Source organism: Chaetodon trifascialis, chromosome 14, assembly GCF_039877785.1.
Source record: "Chaetodon trifascialis isolate fChaTrf1 chromosome 14, fChaTrf1.hap1, whole genome shotgun sequence".
Taxonomy (NCBI): domain Eukaryota; kingdom Metazoa; phylum Chordata; class Actinopteri; order Chaetodontiformes; family Chaetodontidae; genus Chaetodon; species Chaetodon trifascialis.
In genome coordinates, this window is record NC_092069.1 from 25,685,302 (window position 1) to 25,700,133 (window position 14,832).

The window sequence follows — 14,832 nt, forward strand, 5'->3', positions numbered from 1 at the left end:
GTGAACGGACTCCTAAAAACATGAAAAATCCATTTTGATACCTAGATACTGAAAATGTTTTCAAACCTCAAAGCAAAACCCAAAGCAACGACCAACGAATGAGTCCTGATCTCAACAGAAACTCCTCTTCAGGATCCAGGAAACAAACAAAAATACTCCGTTTGAGACTCAACACAACAGTTGTCCACTGAGACCAGGTGACGCCTCTTGAGTCTAACAGACCACAGACCTCCACAGTTACCTCCAGCACTGGACCAGTACTTCCACTGGTGAGTGATGTCAGATGCACAAATTTTATGAAATCCTTCATACTCAGCCGTCCGGATGGGAACCTTTGGACGATCGCTGTGTACGATATGGTTCACTGAGAGCAAACGGCAGACAGACGCAGTTCAAGACGACACAGTGAAGCATCGAGCAGATGAAGAGCAGACATGTTTCTGAGGAGCTGGTGGAGACCAAACCAGAGCTCAGAGGAGGGCGAACACTGAGCAAACACCAGCGAAACAGATGATGATCGTGCTGCTCTTCGTCTGACTGTTGAAACATGTCCAGTAGAACATCTTTGTAAAACAGTCCAGCATCAGGGCCACAAACAGATGAATGCAGCTTTGAGGATGCAGAGAACGTGTTTAGGAGAGAAACACTGAACGCACACAAAGTTCAAAGGCAGGAACATGACAGGTTAATCCAAATGAAGATATGCTCTTAAAGCAGAGCTCGCTTCTCTCCATGAACGCCTCGTCAGCAGCTGTCAGACTGACTTACTGTGTCGTGAAGTGAAGTGTGTGTGTGTGTGTGTGTGTGTGTGTGTGTGTGTGTGTGTGTGTGTGTGTGTGTGTGTGTGTGTGTGCGTGTGTGTGTGAGTAACAGTGAAACCTCCTTTGCATTGGCTTTCCGCTGTAATAATCTGTCCTGCTCGTGATTCGCTGTCAGTGAACGCTCGGCTGGGGTCTGCTGATGGTTATGAGAATGTGCGCTCGCCCGGCCGCTGCAGCCGTGTGGGCCATCAGCGCGATCTGAGCGCCTCCCCGACATCGTCTCTGTTAGCGTCGCGCTCTTCCTCTCCGCTTCCCTCTTCCTTCTCCTTCTCATGAATATTACAGCGAGGCTGCAGACAGCGATATGTGCAGCAGCGGTTAAGAGCCTGACAGACTGAGCTGAACCCTTTAAAGTCAGAAACGACGTCAGTTTTCAGTGCGACGATTGAAGTGAGTCAGCTTTCGAGTGTTCACGCCTTCGCTTTCTGTTCCAACAGCGTTTAGGTTTTCAGAAAAGCATAAAAACGTGAGCGACTTTCACTTCAGGTGAAGCGCCACGTGTTTTTCTGACCTGCTGAAATGATCAAACACTTCAAAACTGGAAAAGGTAAAAATGCGTCACCGTCAACCAAAGCCGGAGCCCATGAACACGGCAGCTTTTTGTGCTTTGTGAGAGTAAAACACAGACTGTCGCTGGATGAGCTGGAAAGTCTTCATTTGACTGTTTGTCTGTTTCTCTGCGACGGCTTTCATTCATCTTTCTGACTTTAGCTCGCAGCTCCTCACCAGCTGCTGTGACACATGTGCATCATGTTCTTATGATTCTTTCATTCAGCATGAATCAGTGACGTTATTGTGTGCTTGTACAGCAACACTTCAACTTCCCAGACTTAGTTTTTATCCTTCTCTTCTTTCCTTATGACTGATAAGCTTTTCCACTGCAGACGTTTTGATTCTGCATATTAACCATTGATGAAGAGGGGGTTGACTCTTCCTCCACAGCATGAAATTCACACTATGGCTGCACTAATAATTTTATCTTTAAAAGGTCAGAAAATGGTGGGAAAAAATCCAGCATCAAATGTCTTCAAAAGCCAAAGTTATTAGCACACAAAGCAGAGAAAAGGCTGCAAATCCTCACATTCGAGAGGCTGGAAACAGCTCTTTCCCCTGACCACATACCTAAGATGGCGATGACCTCATCGTCCTGGATGACCTCCAGTGACCCCGACACAACGAAACACAGGGTGTCGACGCTTTCTCCGGCGTGGAAGATGAGGTCTCCGGGGGCGCAGTGGGTGGTCTGAAACTCCACCGCCAGCGAGCGCAGGCAGCCGTCGCTGGCCAACCGGAAGGCAGGATGCTCATTGAACACCTGAGCGAGAAGGCAGGAAGTCGATGGTGATCATTTGCTGTTTCTAAGTTTATATTTAAATTGTTTGTCATTAACCTCTGCAGAGTTTTTTATCACCTCCTGATGAACATTTCTCTATTAAATCTAAAAACTTAACTTAAAACCACCAACTTCAAAACACAGAAAGCATCTTTCCAGAAATATTTCAGACGAAGAAAAGCTTGAAAGCTCCTAAACAAGTTAGCAAGTGGACCTTTAGTCAGACAATTATGCTGTTGTTTTACTCGTTTACTGGTCCAGTTTAGAAGTGATTTTGCTCCACAGAAAGATACAGTATCTGAACAACTACCTAAAAATGTTCATGCTCTCCGGAGGGTGACCCGTTTTAGATTTGGAGTGAGACATAACTTTTTCTTTAGTGCCTGATAAACTTTTAAGCTGCCACCACGAGCCTCTGAATTGTCAGTATGAAATTGTTATTCCCAGTATGAGCTGAAGCATATTGTCTTTTCTTCATACTGCTTCATTTTAAATCTGTGACAGCAGTCCAGATTCTTATTTTCCTCTCCGCGGAAGAAATTATTTGCTGGTATCCATTCATATGTGCAAAATGAAAAACAGCCTCCACACAATGAGATAATCCATCACAGTAACAGCGAAGCCTTTATTTGGTTTGCTCCTTATTTCACTGAGACGAGTTCAGTGTTTTCATATCAGCGTTTTGTGTCAATCAAGTGAAGCTCTCAGGAAATAATCATCAGGAAATAATCCTTCAAAACCGCGTTGCCTCACAACGTCACTGTCACAGTTTTCAGCTCTTGTGTGTGGGGACAGTTGGCTGTCTGTCAGCGGGCCCAAACTGCAGCATGACGTGACTGAAGTGTTTGAGCTTTCCTCCGCTGTGACACCGTTACACTGCATGCATCAAGTTAGTATTAACAGGACGGAAGGCCAAAACTAGGATTCAAATGTATCATAAGACTAATTATTATTCCTATTATTATTTATCAAAAAGATGGAATTTGAAATACAGACCTGCCTCTGATACAAGCCTGCTTCAAATAAAGGCCTGGTAACTTCTGCTGTTGAGGTGAATAAAGTCTCCCACACAGTATTTGAGGAAATATGGTACTAAAATTAGTTTCAGTTTTACCACTTAGTGACATTAGAGGACCTATGGTACTTTATGAACACTGCATTTTAATTTTTTTGCTCCATTCTTCCTTCACCTTTGAATCGGAAGCAGTCATTCACGGTAGATCGTGCCTTCTGGCAAAAGGAAACAAGGACTCTCGGACGTACAACCAGAAAAATCAGATTGCAGAACCAAACCAAATCCCTACCAATCTGCTTTTTTTGAAACATCAACTTATTTTGGGGGATATTTTTCAGAACAGGGAGGCTTGGAGCGCCGTCACCTCGGCCTCGAACCCCTTTACCTCGACTGTCTGTTCTAACTTTGAAAAGAGGTCCGGTCTAAATGCCCTTGTTGAAATGCACTTTATTTACCTTCTAGAAAGAGGAATACTTGAAGCATCATAAGAGTCACCTGCTCTGAATGACAAGATTCATTTTCATAACTCTGAGAATTTGTCATTGGGTTTGTTGTTACAGCACAGTTACACAAGCGAAGGTGTCCTTCATTCAGCGCCAGTTTAGTCTTTAGAGTCTGCCAAAGTTTTGGGACCCATATCAGTCGTGTCAAGTGATGCCCAGGAGCTTCTCACTGAGCCCACCTAGCCTGCATTTGGTTATGTAATACGTGCACCAAGGACTGGTACTCAGAGTATTCAGCGGAGAGAAATGAATGTCCTGGTCCCGAAATCTAAAAATCAGTTTGTGTGGGTTTTGTGGCCAATTCAGGTGTTTGGAGAATGTTATCGCAACCAAGGGCAGACATTTTTGTCTTCATAAGGACGTCCTCGGGTTTAGTGTTATGTAGGTGAGCACTTGTAGCTGCACTTACATTCTGCTATTAAAAATACATTGAAGAATGATGAAAGGTGCAGTTTTTGGATATTTTTCAGTTGCCCAGATTGTTTTTTCTTCATCTTTGTTAAAAGCCACACTGAGCTTGTCCCGGTCATGTCCTTTTTACTTTTCTCTTTCTTTTGTCTCATCTTTTGCAGACAAAATAAAACTTCAGATGAATCCACAATGACATAAAGGTCGACATGCAGAGTGTCGAAGTGTGAGCGGACAGCATGATGACTCGCTGTGCGATACATCAAACCATCGACACTTACCTTCCTGTTCAGATGGACGCAGATGTCGGCTCGCATGTCCTTGGGACAGATTGACAAGACCTGGAAGACACAGAGACACGGTCACGCCGCCACTCAGAGAAATTGCTCAGCTTGGCATTGCCGAGGCAAAAACTGATGGCTGCTAAAGAAAAGAGCATTAATTCATTTTCCTCTCGGTTTCCCTTTGAGGATTCAACCCAGCAAACACGTTCACAAACAGTATCTGATGGTGGCCTGTTGGCAGCAGGATGAAGGTTTGAGGGAAGGGAATGAGGACGTATTTTACTCGGCTCTCTTTGTCAAGTTGACTTTTGACTTCATACCCCCCCAAAAGTCTCTTTTCTGTGCAGGGAGGTCAGCTACAGTCAGCTACAGTACAGCCTCGACCCGTCATATATCAAAGTCCTAGAAGCTGATTTATCTCACGGACCTTTCAGTCGTTCAAGCTCGTTACTGACAGAATGTTGGAAGTACAAGCTGACGGATGGAAAGCCGTCTTTTTGGTGACCTTAAAGGCAGAAAAAAACCTCACCGGGCTGGTGTACAATGACAAAAAACTGAATTTGCTTTGAAAAGAGAGGGGTGACCTGTATTATAATCAATGCAAACCGTGTAAAATCAAAGCCTCAGTGCATCATCCGGTATGCAGAGATACTGTAAGACAATACGGCCTGTGACCACTGAGTGCCTTTGGCTGAGGAAGAGGAGTAAGAAATCCTGTAACAGGAAATCAAGTTTTTAGTTATTTTACACTGGTCTGATTTGAACAGCCCACAAGTCATCTCCTCTGTGGGTGAGTGTGCGTGGCCAACATTCATCCTGTATGTACCTGCAGGAGTTGCTATTGCTCGCCAACACTGTAGTGGGCGCTGTGGAGCATCCTGCAGCCAGCACAGGGCAGGGTCAGCAGGAAAAGCTAGTTTGTGTTGCTCCTCAGAAATGTGGCTACCTGAATGCTGCTGTGTGGAAGACGAGGCGACGATGCTAACACTTAAAAAGCGCTTTTATCCAAACACTTTGCAAAGTTTGTGCCACTCATTCACGCGTCCACACACACGGCCACGCTGGCTGACCATCCGGAACAATTTGGCGTTCAGTGTCTCGCCAAGGACGCTTTGGCCATGTGGACATGGACAGGAGGAGATGAGGACTGAACGACCTGCCGTGTGATGAGTGGACGACCCTCCAACCAGCCTGACAATCCTCGAGGAGGGTCCACAAAGGAGTGAGGTTTTTGTGCACAGCAGCCATCCGAACAACTACCTCCAGTTTGTTCAATTAATAGATTTATACAGGGGATGGGACATCTGCCCCCTAAATTACCCACCCAGCTTTCCTGCAGGTTACTGTCTGCGTATCACTGCAGCTTACAAATTCAAGCTCACTTACTTGGTGCATTCATTAACTCCCTCCGGATCCCTCTGGAGTCAGCCGAAAAGCCTAAACTGTGAATTGTAAGCGCTCTGTCCGGCTCATTACACAGACTCTGAAATCGAGCCTAATTAACAGAAGCATTTAGGTAAAACAACATATCTCACCCTCAACAATGGTGCTTTGTTAAATATGAACAACAGCGACAGAGAGGAAGACAAATAAATCATCTGAGAGCTCTGCAGCATCAGAACAGCAGCCTTTGAAAGCCGTCTCCGCTCTGCGTAAAGTGGAAGATATCAGTAGTGCTGCGGCGCCTCTGGAGCCTCTGGTCTTTTTCGGGCGTGTGCTCGTATAAACAGCTGACTGTGTACCGTGTAACGGCTCCCAAAGTGACAAAACACATCCACTAATTGGCCCCAGCTCTGACTGTGAGGTATTTCTAGTGAGGGCAGAGTCGCCTTACGTCTCTTCAGGAGTGCACAATTATCTCAGCAGAAACTTGGACAATGGGATTGATGAGGATGAGGAGGATGATGATCGGAAGAGATAAAAAGAAAGAGAGCGTGAAGGTCAAATGGAAAATGCCGATAAATTAAATTAAGGGAGACAAAGAGGGGCAAAATAAGAGGAGATTATCTGAAATAATTTCTGTTGGATAAAATGACTAAAATCATCAAACGCCTTTCAGCCATCTGAGGTCATGATTTGTCAATCGGCCGGTTCAGCAAAGAAAACCTTGACATCTGCGCTGAAAGTGAAATCGCATTACTAATGTTCCTCCAGAGGAAGCAGAGCCAGAAATCAAACAGAGTTTAAGGCTGAACGAAGCGCCTTTGATTCGGAGGAGAGGAGTCTGCCTTCTCCAAACTGACAGATGATTTGTGACAGACTCGTAACTTTACGAGGCAGATTAACGTTTGATTACAATAATCAGAGTTTAACACAATTATTACAACCTGCTCCATGTCCCCAGGTGAAATCACACCTGCCTGATACAGAGAGGTCCACAGGGAGGAAGACAAGATGCTGAAGCTGCTTTTAATCAGCTTTTTAACATGTGTTTGCTTCCAAGAGATTCTTCACTTGAGCTCAGCTCTGAAGCTCTGAAGGCTGCAGGTGCTGCAGGTGCTGCAGGCGCTGCAGGTGATGCAGGCGCTACAGGCGCTGCAGGTGATGCAGGCGCTGCAGGCGCTGCAGGCGCTGCAGGTGATGCAGGCGCTGCAGGCGCTGCAGGTGCTGCAGGCGCTGCAGGCGATGCAGGCGCTGCAGGCGCTGCAGGCGCTGCAGGTGCTGCAGGCGCTGCAGGCGATGCAGGCGCTGCAGGCGATGCAGGCGCTGCAGGCGATGCAGGTGATGCAGGTGCTGCAGGCGCTGCAGGTGATGCAGGTGATGCAGGTGATGCAGGTGATGCAGGCGCTGCAGGCGCTGCAGGTGCTGCAGGCGCTGCAGGTGATGCACGGCTTCGTAAGTGGCTCCACCCTTCACATGTGAGGAGTCTGTGTTGTGTTTAGGTGCAGATCAGAGTTCAGGAAACAGATTGTGAAGAGAGAAATCTTCTCAATGGATTAATAAACACACAGCACGGAGGCGTAAACTGAGCTCGTTGTTTAATATTCATTTTGAACAATGATTGGACGTTTGAGAAACGGCGTGCTGGGCTGCACCGGCGGCTTTGTTGGTTAACGCTGCATTAAATCAAACTTCATGTTTAAATGATCAGATCCATCCACTGACAATTCCAATAAAGGTTTAATTCAAACAACAAGGCTTCGACCTCAGTGGGACGGGCATTGTTTCTACCAAAGGTTTGGGTTAATAAAAGTGTGTCTCTGTGACGTAACGTCAGCAAGTTAAAACAGGTCGCGCTGACTTTTGGTTACGCTCGGATATTGACCAGCGGCCTCCTGGGTAAAAACCCCGTGTTTGTTTGACCATCCGTCCACTCCACCTTCCTCCATGTGTGGACTTTCTAGCTCTTTACACTACGTCACCTGACTGTCCTGCACTCCCATTATAATTACTACGGCCACTAGAGGTCGCCACCTACGACAAATGTAAATATGGGTAAATAACCTGCTTACACAGACGACCTAGGACAGGTTAGTGCTAACTGAGCTAGCTGTCTGAGGCTAATGTGAATCCTAATGTGAAACACTTATAAACTACTGTCTGTACTAATGATGGGTTTATTTTATTTTCATTTTACTGAACTGTTCTGTGAACTTTATGTTTTTCTTTTACCAGTGACTGATGCAGAGGGAGCAGCGCCTCTGATTTCTTTCTTGCTATGGTGGTTTATGGTGGTTTGTCTGTGATAAAAACAACAACTTTGCTGTGGACAGAATTATTAAAATGACGGTCATCAGTTAACTAAATCTAATTTAAACGAACCAAAAGCTGTCCGGTGCTACAGCAGCAGTGTTAGAGCTTGGAGCGCTTCAGTTCACTCATTGAAACACGACCATCAGTCACACTAATCCTTTTTTATCATAACATAAGAATGTAAACTGTTCGGGTGCAGCGGGTCAGAAGTTCAGCACTCAGCATGTGTTTGGCTAAATGAGGCTGTAACAGTGTGAGACGGCTGACTGCTGTCAGCATCGTGTTGGTCTCGTTCTGATTGTCTGTTTCAGGCCTGTTTCTTTTCTTTTCTTTTCTTTTCTTTTCTTTTCTTTTCTTTTCTTTTCTTTTCTTTTCTTTGTGTGTGATGATTTGTTTATGGCTCCTTTGTGTCTTGTTAAGTGCGCTGAACAGATTTAGTATTTTGTACAGTTGAATGTGCAGCTGAAGTGTCTCCTTCTGGATTTTGTGACTTGATGATTGTTTGGGACTGTTTTTATTGTTTCACTGCAGCACAAATTCAGATGAATCAAAGGACGTCATGTTCAAAACATTTTGACGGTGAACGAATCCTCGTCTCGACCTGACCTTTGACCTCTCAGTCTCACCTTCTCCGTGTCGATGCCTTTGGACATGGACCAGGTGGAGACGATGTAGTCCATCACCCGCTCGCTCAGCCCCTTGGGAACCTGGTAGAGCTTCAGGAAGTCCCTGACGTTGTTGAGCATCTCGTGGTAGCGGTTGGTGTTAGCGTACATCTGCTGGAAGATGGTGGTCACGTTTCCGAAGATGGTGGCGTAGAGCAGCGCTGGAGAGGAAGACAGAGGAGAGGGATGAAGTACATCAGACCCAACACACACACACACACACACACACACACACACACACACACACACACACACACACACACACACACACACACACACACACACACACACTTTTCCTCATGTCTTTCTTTTTGTTACCCGGTGAGATTCTCAATAACACAGTTCATTAAAACATTTCATGAAAGCAATTATTTTTGACTGGAGTAGAATATCCACTTCACTCTGTAACACACACACACACACACACACACACACACACACACACACACACACACACACACACACACACACACACACACACACACACACACACACACACACACACACACACACACACACACACACACACACACACACACACACACACACACACACACACACACACACACACACACACACTGGCAGTCTGACTTGCTTTCATTCTTCTCCAGTAAATTTCTTCTTTGTGGAGTAAATTTGTGAAAGCACTTAACACGAATCTGTCTGATGCGATCAGTCGGATCAGCGAGCTCCTGAAGACCTTTAATGTGAGAAACCCTGCAGGCACCAGCCACCGACGGACAGAGGCTGTATTCACACTGCAGAGTGCAGACAGCGCTGACTGAAGAGGAGCAGAGCTTCCTCACTCTCACTCTGCATCAACATACTGATCTTCAACACCCTCATCATAACCATGCAGCACGTATGCATCAATATCAGTATCAATCAATACATGAAAGTTTGAAGCTCCACAAGACTTTCTTTATCTTCTCACCTTCATTTTCATCCACTGATGAAGGTCACGATGTGGCTGAAAGCTTCAGTAAATGTCCATTGAGTTGTCTTAAGACTCATTGTCAATATCCAAACAACTGCCCACAAACACCTTCGTGATGATCCCAAACGCCATCACAATCACCTGGAAACACCTGAGCACCAGGTAACCACCAAAGTCCGTCAACCACCTACAGTCTACACGGACGCCTCAGCAGCATACCCAAAAACAAGACTGAACTGAGACTGAACAAACTGGTTCTGCTGGGCTGCCCACTGAACTCCATCGAGGAGGTGGCGGAGGGAAGGATGTTAGCCAAGCTGGCATCCATCATGGAGACCTCCTCCCACCTCCTGCACCACCCTGAGCAGCTCCTTCAGCACCAGACTCTTACATCCCCAGCGCAGGTCATTCCTGCCCACAGCCATCAGACTCTATAATAACATCCACTCTAATGCAAGCTGCACTGATAACCTGTTTTCATGTGCAGTCATCATTTTTAAATTACCTGTGTGTATGCATTGCATTACCATAGGGTATGTAACACATGTGCAATATTTTTTTGTCTTCTTGTCCTCTGACTTCTTGTCTTCTGTCTTGCTGCTGCTGTAATGTGTGAATTTCCCCCATTGTGGGATAAATAAAGTCTGTCTTATCTTAAGACACACCATCAATCTATTAGCAAACAACCGACAGCTGTTCTTTAAGTCTTGTTCATGCAAGCAGCTTCAGAAAACGTTTCTCCTTCATTTCAGCCAATCAGCCAGCAGATCAGGCTCTTTCTCCTCGCCGTGCATCATTTCTTTCACTAAAGGTCCAAAGATTTGACGTGTTTGAAACGGCAAACCTTAGACGAGGAGGACGAGGGGGGCTGTGAGAGCGGCAGCTGTGATTTAATTAACAGCTGATGTGCCGAGGTGAAGCAGGAAAAAGATGGCGGTTATAAAACAAACAGGCATGACGTCTCCTGCTGGATGACAGGCCGTCTTAACGGTGGCTTTTAATCCTGAGGAGGCGTTCGACGCAGGAGTTTTACCGCTTTCCAACTCCAAGCCATTGTGCTGTCGGCCTGCTCTGTACCCTGCTGCTGCCACTCCACTGTTTCCATAGAGACCTCACTCGAAATAGTCCTTCCTCTCCTTTCCCCTTCGCCTCCTCCTCCTCCTCCTCCCAGCCAATAAAAATGACAAAAGAAAGAGAAGAAATGACAAGTTTAAAGACTTTCCGTGTCGAAAATGAGGATGGGTGGGAGGTGAAGGGCTCGGGTGATGGCCCAAAGTGAGAGAGGCGGGGATCAGCGAAAGTGTTGTACAAGTGGGCTGCGTGAGGAAGAGGAAGACGAAGAGCCGGAAAGAAAGCAAGACGGGGACGTTGGACGATGTTTGAAAGCAACTGTGTGTTTGAGATAAGGTGAGTGCACGGAAAGAAGGACGGAAACCAAAGAAAGACGAGCAAGAAGACACCGAACGCCAACAAACGAGTGTGTTCTGATCCCACAAAGCAACGAGAGGCAGAAACAAAGACGCCCACGATTCAAAGACACAAAGAGACAGAGAGGGTTTGGACGAGAGACAAGCAGAACAAGGAGGACAGAGAGGTGTGTCACTGTCCCAGTTCAGCCTTCCAGGACCCTCCAGGACCCTCCAGGTCCCTCCAGGACCCTGCCAGCTGGGACTGAAAGACCACAGACACAGCTCTCACTTCCCCCGAACACAAGAAGCCTAATTGGGCGCCTCTGTGGCTCAGCGGTTGGCCAACGTCACCTCAGCTCAAAGAACGGCCGAGGTTCGACCCCCTGGACGTTTCAGACTCAGTTTCAGTTCGGTTCATTTATCCAGGTGAGAGGGAGGTGGGAAAAACCACACGGTCCTCTAACGAGGGAAGTCTGGAGTCATCTCAAACAAAAGGGTTTCTCTCAAATCCGAGCGCGCTGGGTTCAAATTAAAGCTGTGGGAAAGAACGGAGAGCAAATTAGCTCCGAACTCAGACCTGCACAGGTTGGCCACATGAGGTGGAAAGCTAATTAGCAGCATGAGACAAGCGACAGAGCTCACCCACCGCTTCAGGGCAGCATAAACAGGAGGAATATTTAAAGTTAAGCATCTCCTCTTGTATTCTCGACTGAGCGCACGTCAGGTGTACAAGGACAGAGCTCACCTGAGGCTCCTCTGACCTCCTCCTGTGCATTCCTAATGCAGCACAATGACGGCTAACTGACTTCCTGCTGATTCAGCACTGATTTATCTTGCTTAGGTGCGCCAGGAGCCTGAATAAATCATAATCAACACGTAAAAGTTTCCACAGTTGATGAGATTGATGAGGTTTGTCTTAACTGTATCACGAGGTGTTGAAGCCACGATGCTTCATGTTTACGATGTCCAAACAGAGCGATGGAGGAAAGACTACAGCTACTGAGCTCGCATGGAAACATACAGACACGACACACTTATCATATTGTTTACTTGTTTTTTCACTTGTGCTTCTGACTGTTAGACTATCCATTACGCTGCTGCAGCACTGCAAATTCACTGTGGGACTAATCCAGGATTATTTTATCTTAATCCACTGGGATTGGGCCACTGATATGAAGACAAATATCAGATCTAACCGGTAATACACAGAACGACAAACACAAAGGGCCGTCTCCACAGCCAGTGTTTGGTTTGTCCGTCCTGGGCTTCTGTAGAAACATGGCGGCCTCTGTGGAACAGGACCTGCTCCTTCTGTGGATATGAAGAGCTCATTCTACGGTAACAAAACAACGACAATTCTCATTTTCAGGTGATTATGGACCAATGACAACATACTTGTTCTGCCCCCGCTTCTGTGTGTGTGTGTGTGTGTGAGATGCGGCCTATCAGCTCGGTAGATAGCTAACAGTTTCATCCTTTCTGAACTTTACTCAGGACGCACTGTAAAACTAGACTGATTAAAGAATACATCTCTCAGTATTTCATTCAGTTGTTGAACAGTATTGTTATATTGGCTGTTTTAAACGTATAGCAACAAATGCGCTAGCTTATGGCTAACGTATATGGGAAATTCCATTACGATGCTAGTGGTTAGCATATGTGATCAAAATGCACATTTCTAATGAACTTGGATTCATTAACAAACATTAAAAAAACATTTCAATAGTATTCTTAATATCCAATGTCAAAATGACTGTGTGAGTGTGTACTCACAGGCAAATGTGTTTTCTGGCCAACTAAAGTCAAAAGAGAGAAAAGAAGTGACCGTTTACTTCACCACGTATCATCGAAACTACGGCAAGACTAATGGTACAAAATAAACATTATGTTAGTAGTCACTACTAGAGGTCTCCCCCAGATGAACATCAGAACATCACAATACTTATGACTATTATATTCTATTTCTGCCAATATATGCCCCTAAATCTAAAGACTGAGCCCTCAGTGGGATCAGGTCGGCCCATCGTCAGCCATGAACGCCGCACGGTAAAAGGCTAAAGCGGCAGAAAGAACGCTTCCTGATGATGAGTGGAACCTCGTCCAGTCACTCGTGGAGGTGTGATTCTGAGCATGTTGAACGTGTTGAACAGCTCTCACAGGTTGTATCTCGAGCTGCTGCCGCCGATGGGATCCCGATGAAACCCACATCACTCTGCATCAGCGTACCATCTGTTTGGACGGTTCAATCAGAGAACTCAGGCGACAGTTGAAAGCTGTCATTTCAGTACCGTATTTGAGACGTGATGCGTCCCCCGTGGCTCGATGACTCCATTTATTTAAATCCATCTCTGTTTTCCCCCTCTGGTGGCCGGAGAGATGGACTGTTGGGAGCTTTTTTTTTGGATGGGGAGACGATGAGGAGTTTTTTTTCCTCATATTTGTTAGCTGATGGAGCAGCCTGGGGGAGCGAAGACCAGACGCTGTCAAACCGAGGCTCTGATCAACTGGAGGGAATCTCTGCTCAAAGTCTGTCTCCAAATTGACTGCGACACTGAAAAGGGAAGTATATGAAAAGGATCATTTGGTGGCATTGGGTCGGTCTGTTTCGGCCTCCTGCCGCTGCACTGATCTCATTGTTGCTAAGCACTCGTTAGCGCAGCGTTCCTGCACATCCCAGAGACCACCTGTGAACAGCGTGGGCGGGTCTGTGACGTCTCTGTTTGGATCATTACTGGGTTTCTTCCTGTGTTCAGCCACAGAGCTTCCTGCTAACTACCTGACCGCGAGCAGGATTTAACCCATGAGCTCGTCCATCATCATGAGACACATAACAAAGCATGTTTCTGCATGTTGCATTTATGTAAACAGAACATAAACATACACACTCTGCAGGACAGCACAGTCACAGGATTTATGCACCTCTTCAGTGACTCACTCATTTCTTTTATGTCACCTCTGCGGAGGTCTGCAGACCTCTGATTGGTCGGAGAATCTGCACTAGAATCATCACTCACGGGATTTCCTGTGCAAACCTGGCATTTTTGCATCAGCAGGCTCCCATTAATGCAATGTTTTTATTCTCTCTACGCAGAACTTTAAATATGGCAGCCTGCAAAGCCACGCCATGGTCAGTATCCATCCCATCCCTTTGATATCCTGTTATAAGAGCAGCGCGGCTCCTTTAAAGGTCCAGCGTGCAGGATTTAGTGCCATCTAGTGGTCGGGTTGCTAACGAACGCTAACGAAAACACAATGATTCTCATTTTCAGGTGATTAAACACTAATGACAACAGAATCATATTATTATTATTATTGGACTCCATTTCTGCCCATAAAGTGTGTGTGCGTCTTTAAATATAAAGCAATTTGTATGGAAACAGAAAGACAAATAATCTGATAAGATCCTTTTAAATCAGCCAATTAGGGACGTTTTACCTCGACTCACAGTAGTATTCCCTCGTCATTACTTTCCCCTGAGGACAAACTGTCAAAGTGAGAGAGTGAAGATGAAGAAAAACTTCATATTTACAAAGAAAGCGGGAGAGATCAGAGGCCGCCTCCCTCTGTGTCGTGTGTATTCTCCTTTTCCGGGTTTCGAACCATCTGCCGGAGGAGTTCAGGATGATCTGTCAGAGTGAAGGAGTGTGTGTGATAGAAATCTGTCCGTCCGGGAGGAGATACGGAGACATAATGTCAGCGCCCGAAGCCCAGACACCAAGAGAATATCCATCACAGCAGTCCAACACGAGGAGACAGCCAGCAAA

The 14,832-nt window shown here is 46.0% G+C and overlaps 1 protein-coding gene across 1 annotated transcript in view; it reads right to left on the reverse strand.

Moving 5' to 3' along the window:
* kcnh5b (potassium voltage-gated channel, subfamily H (eag-related), member 5b) overlaps positions 1 to 14,832 on the reverse strand; it is a 114,257-nt gene that overhangs the window by 34,095 nt on the left and 65,330 nt on the right. The window contains exons 9-11 of the mRNA XM_070979047.1: positions 8,684 to 8,883; positions 4,362 to 4,421; positions 1,944 to 2,136 (exon numbers count right to left, since the gene is read on the reverse strand). Of these exons, the coding sequence (XP_070835148.1) occupies positions 1,944 to 2,136; positions 4,362 to 4,421; positions 8,684 to 8,883 (453 nt within the window). The remainder of the gene's footprint in view (positions 1 to 1,943; positions 2,137 to 4,361; positions 4,422 to 8,683; positions 8,884 to 14,832) is intronic.